Source organism: Morone saxatilis, unplaced genomic scaffold (genome assembly GCF_004916995.1).
Source record: "Morone saxatilis isolate NCDOM2014 unplaced genomic scaffold, NCSU_SB_2.0 Contig20, whole genome shotgun sequence".
Taxonomy (NCBI): Eukaryota; Metazoa; Chordata; class Actinopteri; family Moronidae; genus Morone; species Morone saxatilis.
Genome location: NW_023339763.1, coordinates 4,696,554 through 4,714,708, shown reverse-complemented (window position 1 = coordinate 4,714,708; position 18,155 = coordinate 4,696,554). Strand labels below are relative to the sequence as shown.

The following is an 18,155-nucleotide window of genomic DNA, read 5'->3' as shown; positions in this document are numbered from 1 at the left end:
TTCAAAATCAAATGTCATTTCAGTTTATTACAATTTAGTTCTCTCTTTTCCCATTCCAATTATTATCGGTTATTATTATTCATATCGTAGCTCTGTGATACATGACTTGTGAAAGCTTACATCTGTTCATATAATGCTTAATTTATCATTATCAAAAAGACTTTTATAGACTTTTACATTTTATTTTGACTTTTATTATCAATTTTTCCTCATTATAACCATGGTTTTGAGTTTGTCTAATACAATTGGGTGGATTCTATGCTCTAATTGGGCTACTTTTTGTCAATAAGACAACACTGTTCAGGACTTGGGTTATAACTAGTCACTGATGTGTGCCAGTGTCTCACTGAAAGACAGCAGTAATTCGAGATTCAGAAGTTTTAATTGCTGAATTGACAGTTGCCAGGAATTTATTTTGGTGTGCCCTTCATGAAGTTAAAACTGTCCAGGTTCACCATCCGAAAAAAGAAACTAATATTCTTATTCAGCATTTGAGTTTTTCTCTAAAAATTACTGTATTCTGGCTTCAGACTTGTCTCTTCTGTGCCATGTAACCTGAGGCTGGACAGATCACAGATAACATGTATCAAAGGTCATGAGACAGACTGGAACCCACAACATTATACATAAATTGTGTGCCTTAGCCCTCTGACCCGCTTTGTTTTATACTGTTTTATTATATCCATGTGATTTAGTAGCTTTAAACCGATGGTTCTAAGATAGCAGACGCGCCAGGCGTTTATCTGAGTGATTGCTATTGCGCATGTTATATTTTATAGCTGGATAACTATTCAGTCATGGAAACTTCCTCGGCTGCTTGAATCTTGATAAATATCCTCCACTTTACGTGTCAGCAGTCTGTATCAACAAGGCGGTTGCACCATGTGATGTCAGAGATTTCTATGCGAGAGATAGTTAACATTTACTTTAGACTGACAGACTGCGGTCTGTCTAAATAAAGCTTAATCGGCTGAGCTGGAAAAAGAGCTAATTTATCTTTGTTTTTTTCATTTGTCATATATATTATGCTGTTATACATCTAGGCTTTCAGCGGTGCCCAGAAGGATCATGCTCGGTCATTTGTGTGTTAACCTCAAAAGGGCCTTTGGTTTTGAACATATCACTGTAAATTAAAGGCAAAATCAGATTTCATTGAACCCTGGTCTTATTCTAATAATATTGTTCATAATTTCTACAGTACCTGAACTGTGAGTAATTGCATTGTTGTGTGCACATATATTTGCTGTGAAATGTGGGATTATTACCTAGATTTTGGATGCTCACGCATTTTAGTCTTAACCTTGCTAAAATAGCTGATCAACCTGTCGTTTCTTGCCAGTAGGAAGCAATTGAACGATTTTCCCATATCAAAGTAATGACTTTATATAGTCATGCCAATAAAGCCTCTTTGAATTTGACATTGGTGAGTATAATGTTATGACTTGTTATAGAATAGCGAAAGAAATGATGGTAGTTTTTTAAAATATCATTTGGGTCTTTTTTATTGCCGTTATAGAGTGACAGGAAAGTGAGGAGAGAGGGGATGACATGCAGCAAAGGACCACTGGTCAGAATCGAACCCATGCTGCTGTAATAAGGTTTTTGTACATGGGTCACACGCTCTACCAGGTGAGCTAACAGAACCCCCTTGATAGCCATACGTGATGTACAATTTTCTAGGTATTTAGTTGACAAGTTTGCCCACCTCTGATGGTATATGAGCAGATGTTATAGCAGTAAAAATGAATTGTATGAAACAGATTTAAAACCAAAATGCTAAATATTTACTAACAAACTGCTGACAAATGTGACAAAGAATCAATAAAGGAAAACACGCGATTGTTTCACAATACATTTGGCTTTTTACAAAGACATGCAGACTGTTGGGATGTCAAAACAAATATTTCAAATTGACAGGAATGCTCGCTGAAACTGTTATGACTGTAAATGAAACAAAAAATCATCCAACTCATCAACTCAGACCTACCAACCCAAACAGTTTGGTAATCGCAACTCCAGCCCGAGGTAGTTGTTGAATGTGTGTGTTTGTGTGCGTGTGCATGTGCTAGCTGCGCTGCTGATTCTGCATCCTCAGCGGGCTGAAGAACGGGTGCCACAGCGCCTCCTCCAGGGTGATCCGTCTGTAGACGTCGTACTGCAGCATGCAGCTGAGCAGGTCAAATAGCTGCCTCTCGTCCTCGGTCTTCCTCTGCATGTACAGCTAAGAGACACACAGACACTCACAGTTAGTGACCTTCTGCAGCTACCTCCTCTACCTCATGGCTGCAGGTAATTGGCTAATCTGAGTGCTGTGTAGCTACCTTTAGAGGTTTACAGTGTTTCCTTAGGTAATCATCAGAGGAGTTCTTCTCTGCCCAGTTCAGACGCTCGTTGTGCACGTAATGCTGCTTTCTACACACAGCACATACACATTAGTGGTTAGTTTCAGGTAAGATAGAAACTCCATTTTTCAACTCACTTCCTCCCCGCCAGCACTCCATTTCAAGTCACACTTGCAGCTGTGGAGAGCACATTAAGAAACGGCATGTGGCACTCAATCGTAAACAGGAAACAGCCATTACCATGAAGACCAAACTGGATAATTAGTGCCACCAGCTGTTTATCTTGATCTGCTGATCTCCTAATATTTGTATACTAGATGGAAACGATTCAAATTTGCACAACATTTGAATGTAAACTTGTTTTTTGTGTTCAACATAGCATACAGACTATTCATCTCTGTGCCAGTTTGGTAGTTTGGGCACCAAGTAGAGATGCCTCCTATGAGTACTATTGACCCTGGAGACCCTGAGGCTGATCCAGATCACCTCCTAACTGGCCTTGGAGATCTGGGGGACTGAAAGAGGATGTGGATGGAAATTGATAGTTGAGCTACTCTGCTCACCTTTATGTCACCTCGTCCCTGACCAGGACAAGCAGGTTTGAAAATGGATGGATGGATGAATTGATTCTGAAATAGATTTTTTTTGAGCCCATAGAACCTAATGTTTAGCTCAAATTCATTTAGGGGCAAAGTAGTATTTTCTCTTTTTTACTTCTTGCTTAAATCTGCATCATTGTTTCAGAGCAAAATATAAGAGCCATTACAGTCAACTATACAGTCTGTAAAGTCAAAGAATATACAGAGGGTATACGTGTGTGGTTACCTGGTCTGTTTCAGCAGGTGTGGGGGGATCGGTCCCAAGACTTTCTCCATCATGGCCAGATGTTCCTTACTGTCGTGGGTCTGAAACAACAGACAAGGCAGGGCAGTGAAACCTACTACTGTTTCTTGTGTGTGTGTGTGTGTGTGTGTGTGTGTTTGTACATACCATGAACAGTGAACGTCCCAGGTAAAACTCCATGAGAACGCAGCCCAGACTCCAAACATCACACGACTGGTTCCAGCCCAGATCTGAGCACAACACACACAGTTAAAATTACAAACATGGATTATTTGCCATGCAGGTAAACCAATCCACTTTCTTAGTTCTGTGTGTGAGAGTTGTGTGTGTACCCAGTATGACCTCTGGAGCTCGATAGTGACGCGTTGACACCAGGGATTCATGGTGTTCGTGGTCAAATGTGGCGGTCCCAAAATCCACCACCTTCACATCCAGTCTTCTCAGTTTCCGCTCCGCACAGTTCTGACACACGCACAAACACACACTGCTAAACATCCTTCACTGCATGGCAAACACTGAAATGACAGTGTGACGTATCTGGGTTTGTCTGTTTGTTTGAACTCTTACCGTCTCGTCATTGTACTCCAGGTCGTAGTCGGAGCACACAAACAGGATGTTCTCTGGCTTCAGGTCTGTGTGAGTCAGCTTGTTACGATGCAGGACTGTAAAACACACAGACAAAAAAACACATAATTGTGTGCTTGTTAATTTTTTTTTTCCTTTCAAGATCGCCACCACCAATAATGACGGGGTCAAGGGTCAGAAGTCACAGGGCGTGGTAGAAAGTGGCTAACATACACACTTGACTCACAGCAGACGGCTTTGAAGATCTGGAAGGCCATGTGTCTGATTTGCTCCACACTGAACGGCAGGAACTCGTTCTGTCGGAGGAACTCGAAGGTGCTGAGGCCGAGCAGCTCGAACACGATGCAGATGTGACCTTCGTGCTCGAACCAGTCAAGCATCCTCACACAGGCGCTGGCAGGAGAGAGTGAGTGATCCATAAACATGTGGCGTAGCATTTGGATAACTAAAAAGCTGAAGAATTAAAATGCTATTTATGTTGACAACTTATTTAGCATGCATTAATGGAACCAAACAAAACCAAAAACCCAGCTTACCTTAGCTTTAGCCAATAAGCAAAACAAGAACATGATTCATGATTTGAATGCTTTTAGTTAGATTTAGTCTAAGGGTCTGTTGCAGCTCTACTCACAATCTGTTGTCATCATCCAGGTGGTTGATCTCCTCCAGCACTGCAATCTCAGACCTGGCTACTTCACGGAAACACTCAATGTTTCTCACAATCTTCACGGCTACATGCTCCTCTCTGTTGAACACAGATAGGTGCACACAGGCACACAAAAAAGAGTAACTGCACTAATGCCACAAAAACCCAAAGATAAGCAGCATAGCCATCCAACAGTTAGAAGGTCAAGGTTCAATCAGCATGCATGCTTACTTGTCTCTATCAATACACTCGACCACTTTTCCAAAGGCTCCTGCCCCCAATGTACATACCACCTCATCTGGGAAGGACAGACAGACATAATGGCTTGGGTGAGCAGTGTCTTAAAAAGGCAAATGGTCAGTGCAACTGGATCAAGAGCCTGAAACTAACTTTAGTGAATTCAGAATCGCCTTTGAAGCAAGAATCAATTCTCAGTGGAATCATGGCTCCAAGATTGGGAATTGAATCAAAATGTGAGGTCGCCAAAGTTTAACAATAATCCCTTTTATGTTTGGTTTTCTTCTAGTTCAACTACAGTCTGTATATACAAGTAAAACACATACAGTCTAATGACATACAAGAGGCCTCCAGTCAAACCCAAACTAGATCTGCTCTTACACCACTGGTAATACTCCTAACTTGAGCTACGTGACAGTTTACATGAGAACTAATTTACTGTAGAAATCTTAAGTGTGATGGAGACACTGATGGGTATAAATGCAATGTTGCCTACATCCAGTATTTCTGCACAAAGGACATTATTTAACAAGTTGCTGGTGGTGTGAGCTCACAGTTAGCTTTGTGTTACCCTTTTAGAAAGCTATGACAAGGACAGAAAAGACACTAAAGACAAAAGGTTGGTGTCATGTACATCTTTCTTTCATCACGAGACCGATGTGATAGACCAGGTGGCCCTCTTCATCATCCTCACAGCTCTTTCCCCTGTGACTCCTGTTTACTCCATCATCAACGTTGACAGCATTGTCACCAAGAAAGGCAGATTCAAGCTGGAGCGCGATGTCATCAGGCTGACACATGTTTTCAAGACATACAGGTCGACAAGACATATTGGAAAGAGAAATAGGTCACTCTGTCACAAAAAATTACTTAATTCCCATGGGGAACACTTTGAATCACACAAATCATAAGAAACCACCAAACATGAAAAGCCCAGTGTCAACAACCAGAAACAGTGATTTCACAGATTGAGTCATATAAGAAACAGGAGAGTCTGAGTATATGGGTTTCTAAGGATCTCTAAGGAAATACATCCCTATATTGAAAGCTCTCACAATGGCTAGCAAACAGTTCCACACAATTTAAGTAATTAAAATGTTTAGTCCCATATTTTTGGCTACTTTAGTTTCATAGCTGGCATGTCTGCCTGAAATCCAACTCACTTTACACCTTTGTATTAGCTAATATGCATAGGTGTAAATAAGCCAAAAGTGTTATTTTAGTCCATAAAATACTAAACAAAATCCTACTATATATATATATATATTAGAAATCAAAATGTTGAGTGAACATCCAAGCTCACAGTCAGACACAATCTGGGAGAAAGATAAGGGCAAACAGGAGGAGGAGAACCATACCAAGTTACAGATATCTGGGGAGTTGCACAGTGTGCGCGGATTGAAGCTTCCCATCTTTCTGTCAGCATGGACGTCTGTTTTGGGGTTATCACCGTCTACCAGCAGAAACAGACAGAAAGGTGATTTCCTGCTGGGTGAGTACATTTGAAGCAGTTACTGTGAACAGTCTCAACAGAGACAACAAGCACCACTGGCATCATAAGAAGGTGGGTCATGATTTAGATTCAGACACATGCTAGTGAAACCACACACACACACACACCTACACACACACACACACACACACACACACACACATACACAAACAAATGAAAACCTCTCAAACATACAAGTAAGAAACATTTAAAGGTTCTATTTACAACATTCACTGACTGTAGATGTTGCACACGATCAACAGCATCTCAGATCAAACGAATGGGCGCAATAAACAGAGTTGAACTGCTTAAATTGGTGATGACTAGAAAGCTGAGACACATACTTCATGCCACCCCTGCTGCATAAGTCAATGCCACTTGTGTCATAAAAGGCTGGAAACGCCCCTGGGACTCACATGCACTAGCATTCATTAACTCACAAACACCAATGATCATGAAATACACAAATATACTTTTATATATGACTAAATACTTATTTGTTGAGATCTTATCGATTTGAGTTATAGTAAAAATCAAACACATTGTTGCTAATGAAGAGGTAAACAGAAGAGCTAATGTCCAATTTTCTTGCAGTAGGCTATAATTGATTTCCAAAACCTCTTTCAACTGACACTCTAAGATGAATAATATGGGTAATGGTTAATGCACAGAAAGAGTGGACTATTTCCATTAACTAGAAGAAAAAAACATATTTAATATACAATATATATTTTGTTTCAGTGTCCTTGAGACACTCCTACATACTAGACATGATTATGACAAAAACACATAATATGGTTACCTCTCAAAGAACAATAGTTGTTGTCATTCCTGCCCATAGTGCTGCTGTACACATTGGGCTCTGTGAGCATAATTTTCTCCCTCCTCTCCAGCCTATGGAGGTGATTGCTGGACAGATAAGAAGAAGAAACAAGTTCCTTAATGTAAGTCCATGCTAAAGGCTATATCTGCACTGGCAATCCTGCGAAGCTGATAAGTAACACAGTTTTTGGATGCATAAAACATGGACAGACGGACAAACTTTGGTAGGGTTTTGTAAAGTTTGGTCTGAAAGTGGCATGATGTCAGAGAAAATGCAATATCAAATAGGTTTATCCTCTGCGGTTGCCAATTTAGGGTATCTAACACACACATAGTCAGACTTGCCTGAAAATTTGACATTCAATAAAAAGTCAAAAAGGGGTTATTGGGATTCATCCTCTTGGAACTAAAATGTTTATAGACCTACCAAATGTCAGGAAAGCCATCCAATAATTAGAGAGATGCTAAATTCTGAATAAAATTGGGCAGCAGGCTCAATGACTGACCTTTACCACTAGCTAACAAGACTAATAATGCATTCCTTGAACATACAACGCGATTAACATCATGTTCTTCCATAGTGGCACAAGTAAAGTGATTCGAAACATAGTTGAGGAGAGCGTTATAACTTACAAGATCTGTTGCTGCACCTGAATGAATAACCTCCTAAAAGAAAAGATCAAAAACTCTTCCTCTGTTGTTCTGCCACGCTTTGTAAAGGTACAAAAGTTTCACTGGAACAAAAGAGAGAGGTGCAACTTCACAGCTCTTCTGCAGCCTGCAATTTAAACCCTCCGTCCCCTGCAAGCCTTGATCTACAAGTGCAAAGGCTTCCCAGTCTCCTCAACCCCTGATTCTCTCTTCTCTGTTTTCAAAGCTATACATAGTGTTACATCCCTCCAACCTACAAACCTATTGGTGTCTCTATCTCCAGGGCTTTCCCTGGCCTTTTGGAAAAGGCTTAGTTACGACCCCTGAGCCAGAAGGGCAATTTCCAGAAGGGCGAGAAGATAACATGAAACTATAATGGTCTCGGTGGGGAAATTAAGTTTTTAGAGCATTTGATATAAGTACTATAGAATAGAAACAAGCATAGAGCATTAATTCAGTAGAACATAGGTTGGATTTTGAGTTAACAATGGAATTCTTTTGCTTTATTGAGTTGATTTATTCATGTGAGGTGATGATTTGAAGTTAGCTACCGTTAAAATGTGCAAATCTTTTAGCAAGTAAGAATATAAACAATAACTCTGGGACTAAATAAAGGTTATTTTCTTATTTATCTGGGCACTGTAGTTTTTAGCAAACAGTAGCAGGGCAGTTTATTTGGGATTGGCTCAAAATAAACTAGTGTGACCATGTTCATGGCCATGAAAGATCATGTCACCCAGTGCAACAGTGTGGCTCACTGTTTTGTGGGGTTTTAATTGTTTCTGGACAACAATGGAGCTTTATGGCAAAGAGGAATGGGCTTTATCAGGATTTGGATGCACAGACAATGCTTCTTAGCAAAATCAAATCAAATTGGTTTCGGTCTGACAATAAGAAAAATATTGAATATTGTCTTATCGCCTTTTAATTCAAGGAGCTAAATCAGATTGTCCACGGGTGATTGACATCTCGACAACAGTATGTCCACACATGTCTACAAGTTTACAGTTTGTGGCAGCAAATCCAGTGAAAACCTCTCTGTGTACCTTCAACAAATAGTTGACATTCCATTCATGGTGGACGTTTCTCTCTTGCTCTGAGCTATTTCTTATTCATCTTTTCGTCACCTCCTCGTCCACTCCTTCAGTAGGCCTGTATCAGATGTTAAACCTGTCACCTATGACCTGCAAGTAATTATTTGACAGATTTGAATATTCCCATTTGTCTGCACTTTTTCAAGACGGAGGATGTAAAGAAATAGCAAGAATTGTCTCTTCACAGATACATATTTTAAATTCTAGATACATTTTCTGCCCCCCAAAATGTTGTTTTTTAAATGTTTTTTAATATATATACCCATGTTTTGTACTGTCCTCTAGTGTATACTGAAATATTTAGTTGACTGGTGGCCAATGAGAAGGACCTTTTTATAGCCAACAATGTGAAGGATGGTTAGTCGTTTCAGAGCAGGGATCCCCTCCTCCCTCTCTCAGAAATGGATCTGTCTCTCCATGCCGCCCAGCTCAGCTGTCTCTCATTCACTGTAAATCAGCACTGAGGACGACTTGCTCTTGCTGACAACCTGCAGGACCGTTGTCACTTACTTAAGATCCTCCAACACTCACCACTCACCAAGCCATTGCCAGGAGCGTAGAGGGTTTCACTCTGCACACAGCTTGATGGAGAAAACGGGTGGAGGGGGGACTTGATGTATCCAGAACGTCCTAGTTTACATGAATACTTTAAAACTAGACTGACATGGAGCTCATCTTTCTAGACAAATTGTTAGTGTTTTAACCTCTCAGGGATCCATGTTTGTTACTTTAGTGATTCCCTGACTTTTTCAATTTGTGTTTTTGAGTTAAATGTATTAGCATGTAGCCTACTGGAGGGATTACTATGAAATTAGGTACACACATGCATGTTCCGCTCAGGATGAGTTGTAATAATCCCTTAATTTTTAATCCAGTGCCATTATCAGGTTAGAATTATAATTTGTATTCTTTGAATTATATTTGACTCATTGTCGTCCTGAGTACAGCCTCACAGATAGCTGTCGACTCAACATAGGAACATGGCAGTCTGGTCCAGTACTGCCAGGTTTAGTTATGGCTAATAAATGGTACAAAAGTTCTGCCAATGCAATGGAGAAAATGCCAGCCAGAGCCATGATCTCATCACTCTCATCTATTCTAGTTGAGTTTTTGCAATAATAACAAAACTCTACAATATAGGCTTAACTGCAAAATTTCATCAACATCTTTTCTAGTTGATCCAAGATTTATATCTCTCCTGATATTTTAGAGTGGTAACTTTCCCTTCCTCTTCTACCTTTCCTTGTATCCATTGCATTAAGATGTTGCGATATATGGTTGTCTTAAATGTATGTAAGCCATGCTACTAGAGATCTTTCAGCTGGATCGTTCTACTCTTAGTGACATTATGTTTTCTTTTAATTATTGTTCTATATCTTTTAATTGTTTTCCAGTAGGAAAACATAAACACTTGTTTGAACAAATAAGCAATTCTAAATTTTACTGAGGACAGCCGTTTTGTGTTGGATAAACGTACTCACTGTGTAAAATCACTGCCCTCAGGCCCTGCTGATTCTTGAAGCTATGGCTCATTTGCTTTCTAACGGGATATGATCTAACTCAATGCAGATGGTTGAGATTGGTGACTTGTAGCTTTAATTGAAGGGGGTTATTCGGCCCTATCAGTTTTACTTTAACAGTTCATTTGATATGGCTCAAAATATACTTAGATGAAATCTATCTCTGAAAACTGACCCACTGCCCACACAGCTCTAACAATGAATACTATGCCTACTAACCACACTGCATACTCTTGAGTGCAGCACTAATTCACAGAGCATACTAAAGATACTGAAACATAGACACAGATTTAGTCTTTTTGCGTGCTTAGTAAAGCATCAATTAAATGTCTTAAGACCATGGCCAAGGACAATATATCTCTCTGATCATCTGGCAGGTGTTTGTTAACTCTCACTGGTGAAACAGACCATGTCATGTTTCTTATATAATTTATTCATAAAATAATATAATTTAAAATAAGATTTGTACACAGCTGCTCTTTTTGTTAAGTGGCCATGGTTGAAGCACTCTCTTGCATTTCCCTGTTGTCCTGGCTCATGTGTGTCAGTGTGTATAGGCACTGCCCACCCAGACAATGCTTTTAATTAACTTGGTGGATGTACAGCATTGAAGTTAATAAAAGCTGTGCCAACAAGGTATGCTCTTCTTTTTGTCTCTTGGTGTTATTGATGATTGAAGTCTGAAGTTGATTTATTTAGGGAGGGACAATGCACATTTATTGACATGAGCACTTCAGTCCATCAAGATTTAGCCATATAGACTTATTTTCATGTGCAGGTTCTCCTTGGCAGGTTGGTGGCATATAAGAAAACATACAAAAGCACACAGACAAATAGAACAGTGACATAAATATGTGAGTGCTCACAAAATCACATAAGCACAGAGCATGTAAGGGCTAGATTTGATTAGTTTGCATTTTACTTGAGTGAAACAAATCAATTACTGTCAACTTAACTTTAAAAATCTTTCGAAACCCCAGATTGGTCAAATCTTTATTGATGCAATGTCACCCAAAGAGATTCCTGCTCTTACTGGACTTTAGATACATTGCAGTTTTATGTGAAAGTGATTTTTCTGCTTACCTATGTTTGTTATTGAAGCTGTGATGTCTTCTGCTCACTGCTGTTTGGTCTCCTGTCGATGTGTTTGGGTAACTTACCTCCCAGGGGTATCAACACTTGTTGCCACGCCACATAGCTGCCAAACAAGGAGGGACAGAAATGGCGTCCCTGGTGCAATAAAACCTTATGTCCCTCAGAAAACCAAGACGTGAACATTCCTGCGTACTTCTAGGCAGTAAAATCTTCAGCCAGCTGCAGTGAAAAGGGACACGGCGAGCTGCTCCAGCCTCGACCCCTGGCCTGACCCCGCAAGGGCTCTTCTTTCATTCCACAGGAGAAAACATAGTGTACTGTTTCTGATCTGGAACTGTTCATGCAGGATGATGCAGCAGATTGTGTGATGTACTCCATGAATGACACGGGACACTAAATACACATTCAATCACGGATTTCATTCTAGATTGTTGGACATATACATGTAAACACATTGCGCCATCACGGTTCTTACAAGACACCTGTTGGTCCATACACATTGTTATGTTGTTTTGTTTAAGAGTCGCTAAAATTGGTTGCAATAATTTTTCAACATACGGTAACGATGTAATTTTGGACGAATACTTATAGTATTTTTAAGCTCTGCAGAGTTTGGGGGGAATCACTGTGGGTTTTTTTTTGACACAGCAGCTTAAGAGTGATAGGAAAGTGGGGAGAGACATGCAGCAAAGGGCCACAACCTGGGCCGCTGCTGTAAGGACTTAGCCGTAGGGGGCACAAGCTCAACCAGGTGAGCAACCAGAGAGTTACAGAACTTTATGCCATAAAATATTACCTATAGCTGAGGCTACACAGACTTCTGTAGAATGAATTCATGGTTGGTTTTTGTCTCTTTATGGAAATTAGTGATTAAACACATAAAGTAAAGCATAATTTAAAGTGGCTATAATCAATATTTTTATAATGCCAATGTGACAACAACGTGAGATTACCTGCTCAGCACTTAATGACACACAGACAAATTAGCAACTAGCTGGTAAACACAATGTAGCATTTATCAGCTTAAATGCCACATATTTCCCTCATGAGTTAGTAGAGACCAAAAACAGAGCTAAAAGAGAGGGAATAATGGACTTAAATTCACCAGGTGGCCACAACACACTCAGAAGAAATGATAATGTTGCTCGATAACTGCTGAAAAAAAAGCAACTGTTTACCATAGGTGATAATTACGTAAATGTTGTTTCTATTGCCCTCAAATGGCCAAAAAATATGTTATTGTAAGTTTAAAGTTTTCAAGTTAAACGGGCATTGCCAAACCAGTTCACAAATACGCAAATTAGTCAGGAACAGTTCTTTTTTTTTAAGTAATTTTTTTGGCCTTTTCATGGCTTTATTGGATAGGACAGCTGTAGAGAGACAGGAAAGGTGGGTAGAGAGTGAGGGGATGACAAGCAGCAAAGGGCCGCAGGTCGGATTCGAACCCAGGCCGCTACAGCAACTCCGTATATGGGTCGCCAGTTCTACCGGGCGCCCAGGAACAGCTCATTTTTGATTTTCAAAAGGCATAAACAATAGGTGCAGACCAAAATGCCTCTGGATGCAGTTGGATGACCAATCAGAGCAACAAAACTTGTGGTAAATTAAACTTTCCAAATTCAGTCAGAAGTACAGCAAATACATATTTCTTATCAAGAAAACCTTTAAGTGCAGTTCTTTGTTCTTCTTCTAGAAAAAATATACCAATCAGTTCATTTAATACTGAAATGATAGCGGATCTCAGAGAAACATCAACTGCACCCATCTTGGTTCTTTACAAAAACTTGTCAGCGGCCAATAAAGTAGCACTCCTCTGTACAGTCATCGTACCTTTTTTGTTTGACCTTTCTCATTTGGGCAGAAGAGAAATAAACAGACTTGTAACTAGTATCACTCTGCTGATATAAAGCCAGTGAGCAACCAAAGGAAGCTGTACGGACACTAAACAAGGTCAGCTGACCAGCCAGTAACTTTCCTTTAAAATGCAGGAGCCAACATTTAAAGGTCATGTTTTTACTCTTAAACATCCAAACAAATTATCTTTAGCTTTACAACCTGCAAAAGAGCTAAATCTGACAGCTAAACTAAAATTAACACCAAAACACCATTGCTATGGACATGGCAGACAGACAGACAGCCAGGCGCCTCATAGATCCCTACACATAATATTTTGTGGTGTTCATCAGCTGCCAAAGTTCCTGCCATGACATTATCGATGGGTGTGGCCAGAAGTGCAGAAGTGTGTTTCCTCATTTAAAATTAAGTGTAGATTAACTCTTTAAATAGAGTGAAATCAACCTGGCAGCAGCTGCAACAATGTGTACCGTAGATCATGCCACTTAACTATAGAACAACTGTACATTTAACACATTGTGTATTTTGAACATTTCAGTGAGTAATAGGTTTACTAGTTAGGTTTATAGATTAAATCTATAAGTCTTATTTTACTGTTTGATTTACTGGACTAAAATCAGTACAATCAGGGCTTTTTGTCAGTAAATAATTTCCAAAAAATAATATCTTAAAGGGCCATAAATTGCGAATAATTTTCAGCAAAGCCATTTGGAAAGCAACGAATAGGAAGCTGAACTGTAGCATTTTTAAGCTGTATTAAGTTGTCTCATTAGTGTATGTTCCCTGCATTAGGAAGGTTGACATCCAGGGTAATTTGAACATGTTTAATGAAATATATGCTTGTTATGTGTACTGCTGATAAGAAACTGGTAACTGTATCAATTACGTAAAGAGCTTGTTTAAGAGCCAAATGTTTGAATGCAGCTTGGTGCGAGGACATGAAAGGTGACAGATGGAATTTTTACTGTGGCTTTGACGCACATCAACCACCGCCAGGAGCTTGTATTTCTTCCCTAAGCATAAAAAAATAAAAATATCCTCACCTTTAACAACTGGCATAGTTCAAATTCTGAAACTAGATGCTTACTCTATCGCAAGCACAGGTGCTCGTTTCCTCTGAAAAAATATTTATTTACTTTATGTATTATTTTATGTAATTAGCGTCTGGCCTTTTTCAGATTTAATCCTCATTCTTACAATTTCATCATATTTTGGTCTTTTGTCTTAGAATCCTTTCTTTTATTTTTATATTTTTAAAATTATATTTAAACTTTGAGGTCCTCAGCAAACCATTTACTGTATGTGGTAAATGTACCTGTGTTAATGTGTACAATATTTATAATAAGTATTAATATACTTATTATAACTGTATTCCGAGTAATGCTTCCCATTGTTTCTTACTGGACTACCCCATTGGACAAGTGATTCAAACCGTAGTTATGAGTGTGGCCGCGTGGGGGTACTGCTGTTGGAATTGGTGTTTTCTCCAGAAGATGCAGACAGTGAGGTCAATATTCTTGACAGAGACAGCGGTAGACTGCTCCTGGTTAGCAATATTTCCATGCATGTGATTCATTACAGAAATGCAGTCAAAGTGAAGAGGAAAGGAGGTGACAGATTTCATTTAGTGGAGAGCACACACGGACATTCACACACAGCACTTTGTAATGAAGAGCATGCCGTCCAGTTGTATCGACAGACAGACGTGAAAGCTCTCAGCTGTGATTAGAATTCAGTCTATCAGACCCCCAGACATACAATATAGCATTAATATATAGTACACTGTAAAACCAGGTAAGTTAATTTAACTCAAAACATTGTTGAAACTGATTACATCAAAATCTTTAAGTAACACAAACTCAATTTTTTTAGTTTAAAAAATATTCTTGATTAAGCTGCTTTTAAAAGTAATTTTAAGTGACACTAACTTAATTTTGGAAGTTACAGAATCATTCCTGATTAATGACATTTTACTAGGTGTTTGTTTTCACAGTACAAATACAATTCAGTCAGTGTCACTTAAAATGACAAAAGCTACTTATAATAATAATAATAAATTAATAATTTTTTTTTAACTTACAAAATATGAGTTAGTTTTACTTGATGTAATCAGTTTCAACTTTGTTTTGGTCACACTAGAAATGACCTGTTGCAGTAGTATTGTAGTTTATTCAACAAACACCTTGCAAGTAGTTGGGGTTGATTGTTGGGCAATTGCATCTTGTCTACATCTGTCATCCATCCTCTATCACAGTTTTGTTCCAGGTCTGAGCAACAAATAAATATCTGATAAACATAGTGGTGCAAGTACAACATTTGCCTCTGAAGGGCAGTGGAGTGCAGAAGTATGAAGTAACATAAAATTGAATTACTCAACTAAAATACTAGGGCTAAATTATACTTAAGTACAGTACTTGAGTAAATATATTTCTACACCACTGTATTTCAAGTAAAAAGAAGTCACCTTAAAAAAATGGCACCATGATGCTTGTAAATTTGTCTTGCTTGTCTGCACACAGAAAGTAGAAGTATTTGAAGAAGAAAGTACAGGTATAGAGTACAAAGTGGTCCCTAGTCTTCCACACAAAAAGAATATTAATAATAAAATAAACTACACACAGTATCAATAAAACTATATGAAGGTTCCAAATTAGCAATATAAAATTATTTAAAACTACAGAACGACTGTAGTCCACATGTATTTCTCACAAACTAAGCAGAAAATGATGGTGACCAGCACATAGCCATAGACCTCAACCCCATCTGACACTTTATCAGCCAACATCAGTGCTGAACCTCATGTTGTTGTGGCTGTATGGGAGCAGATCCTTGCAACCACGTTCCAAATATAACATGTTCAATGAGTACATGGCTGTAATGTTCATATGTACGCATACCTTTGGTGATACAGTTATATCTGGTGTATATTTTAGGCTGTAGGCAGAACAGCTGTTAATATTTGATATTTGCTTATATTGATTACTAACAAAGCTTTAGCAATATACTGTATAGTGTGTTGTACAGGCCAATGAGGCTTATTGAATTGGACTGGAGAGAGAGAGAAACAGAGAGAGAGAGAGAGACAGAGAGAGATAGAGAGGAAGAGCTTCCTCATACTTAATTGACTTCAAAAGTTGGACTGGGGTCCGACAGGGCTCTCCGCTTTTATGTTCTACTTGAATCATGGTGAAGGTGAGTGTGTGTCTGTGTGTGTGTCTGTGTGTGTGTGCTGCAGCTGACCATACTTCAGCAGCAGCAGAATTTGAGCCAGATCATTATCTTCTCTTTCTCTTATTTCTTTTCTAATGCTCTCTCGTCTCTCTCTTCTCTCTTCTACCATAGTCCTGTGATTACTTGGTAAAACAGCACTGCGTCGCAGAGAACCAATTTTTCCTAATGCACAGCCTTCACACACACACACACACACACCAACACACACACACACACACACACACACAGACACACAGCAGCCATGGTTATTGATGAGGCATAATGGGGAGGGGGAGGCAACAAGGGGGGGCACACACACTGCTGGAAAATGGGGAGAGACTACGAGAAGAGAGAGAGAGAGAGAGAGAGAGAGAGAGAGAGAGAGAGAGAGGATAGTGGGAACAAGAGAGAAGGACGTGCTGGACAGGGACAAAGAGAGGGACAAGAGGAGAGACAGAAAGGAAAAAGGGACGGAGAGAAGGAGGAGAAGGGAGAAGAGGGACGGGGATGATGAAGACGTAGACATTCAGATATGTAGGCTGTGTTCAGGGAATGGAGCAGGGCGTCCACTTAAAGGGCTAATAAAGCAGAGGACAGAGAGGGAGACAAGGAAGGAGGAAGGATGCTGAAGGGAATACTAAGATCGTCTCTTTCCTCATAGACATTGGAGTAGTTTGACTCCCTGGCCGGTGGAAGAAAAAAGAAAAAAAGGATAAACCCTTCCTTCAGGACAGTTTTACTTTTTGTCAGCCACTGAGAGAAAATGTAATATAAAAAGAGAGAAAGTGACAGGTGGAATGATGCTGATCCTGTATACAGTGAGACAGTCATCATGAAAGATGAGATAGGAGAAAGATAGGAAGAAAAATCTTACATCTCACTCCCGGTGCTTTAGTGGACTGGAGACTTTGATTTCATGGGTGTGAAAGGGTGCATTCTCTACAAAGTCTGGAAATGGACAAATGCAGCCTAAATGATTTGAAATCCTTTGTGTTAAAGGCTGATGCTTAAGAGATGTTTCTACCAAGAGGACTCATCCTACCCATCCAATCTGAAGAAGCTTCTACAACGAGCAACAATTCAAACTAACTGAATTATTGAGAAACTAGTTTGTGTTTTCAGGGGCTCTGGAGAGATGGCTCTTGCAAGGAGGAGGCTGGAAATGCTCAATTCGTCGAAAGAAACTGTCTGTGCATCCAAGGCCAATGGAGATTTTTGAGGACAGCAGGAAAATATATTCTAAGAATCATACAAGAAGAGCAGTAGCTTGATGAGGTTGGGCAAGGTTGCAGCATCGTGGGACTTCTCTCTCTCTCTCTGTGACTCCAAATCCAACAGGAACTCTTAAAAGCTGATCAACCAAGAATCTCTCCTCAAGCTCCTATACAATAACCACCCAGGACATCTTCTGAAGACTTTACCTCTCCCAGGAACTTATCATTAATAATTTGTCTTCCAGGATCTGCTCCTGAAGGTGTGACCATCCAAAGATATCTCTTTAAGGCTCATTACCCATCTAATACCCCTCCCTTTGTTTGAAAACTCTCTGTACAGCAACACATTCACACAAACCTTTCTTTAAGACTTATAATCGAGGAGGAGCCTTTTTTTAATCATAGGAAAGGTTCTGTATCGACCATGATCCTTTCTTCAAGCCTTTAGCCATCGAGGCTAACTTGAGGTTAGCATCAACACCAGGAACTGGAACTTTTTTTTAAAGCTTAATAACTAAATCGTTTGGGTCCTATATTCTCCAAGCAAAAG

General features: G+C 39.5%; 1 protein-coding gene across 4 annotated transcripts; it reads right to left on the bottom strand.

Moving 5' to 3' along the window:
• Positions 1–270: 270 nt before the first annotated feature.
• LOC118331498 (dual specificity protein kinase CLK4-like) lies at positions 271–11,454 on the bottom strand. Of its 4 annotated transcripts, none has more exons than XM_035666474.1 (13): positions 11,316–11,454; positions 6,948–7,054; positions 6,012–6,106; positions 5,288–5,444; positions 4,648–4,714; positions 4,402–4,515; positions 3,988–4,163; positions 3,753–3,847; positions 3,518–3,647; positions 3,333–3,415; positions 3,168–3,247; positions 2,322–2,412; positions 271–2,221 (listed from the first exon to the last, which is right to left on the bottom strand). In XM_035666474.1, exons 2-13 carry the CDS (start codon positions 7,015–7,017, stop codon positions 2,066–2,068), a joined length of 1,314 nt encoding a protein of 437 aa, XP_035522367.1. In that variant the 5' UTR covers positions 7,018–7,054; positions 11,316–11,454; the 3' UTR covers positions 271–2,065. The 4 variants fall into 4 exon arrangements, with proteins under 4 accessions (XP_035522367.1, XP_035522372.1, XP_035522368.1 ...); XM_035666479.1 differs by having other exon boundaries at positions 3,997–4,163; positions 11,316–11,453; XM_035666475.1 differs by lacking the exon at positions 11,316–11,454 and adding an exon at positions 10,194–11,302.
• Positions 11,455–18,155: the final 6,701 nt, after the last annotated feature.

Excerpts from the sequence above, each read along its gene's own strand:
- LOC118331498 (XM_035666474.1), bottom strand. The coding sequence starts at position 7,017 with ATGCTCACAGAGCCCAATGTGTACAGCAGCACTATGGGCAGGAATGAC. Across the intron at positions 6,107-6,947 it reads CAACTATTGTTCTTTGAGAG|ACGGTGATAACCCCAAAACA; the intron begins GTAACCATATTA and ends TTCTGCTGGTAG. Across the intron at positions 4,516-4,647 it reads GAGTGTATTGATAGAGACAA|AGAGGAGCATGTAGCCGTGA; the intron begins GTAAGCATGCAT and ends TGTGTTCAACAG.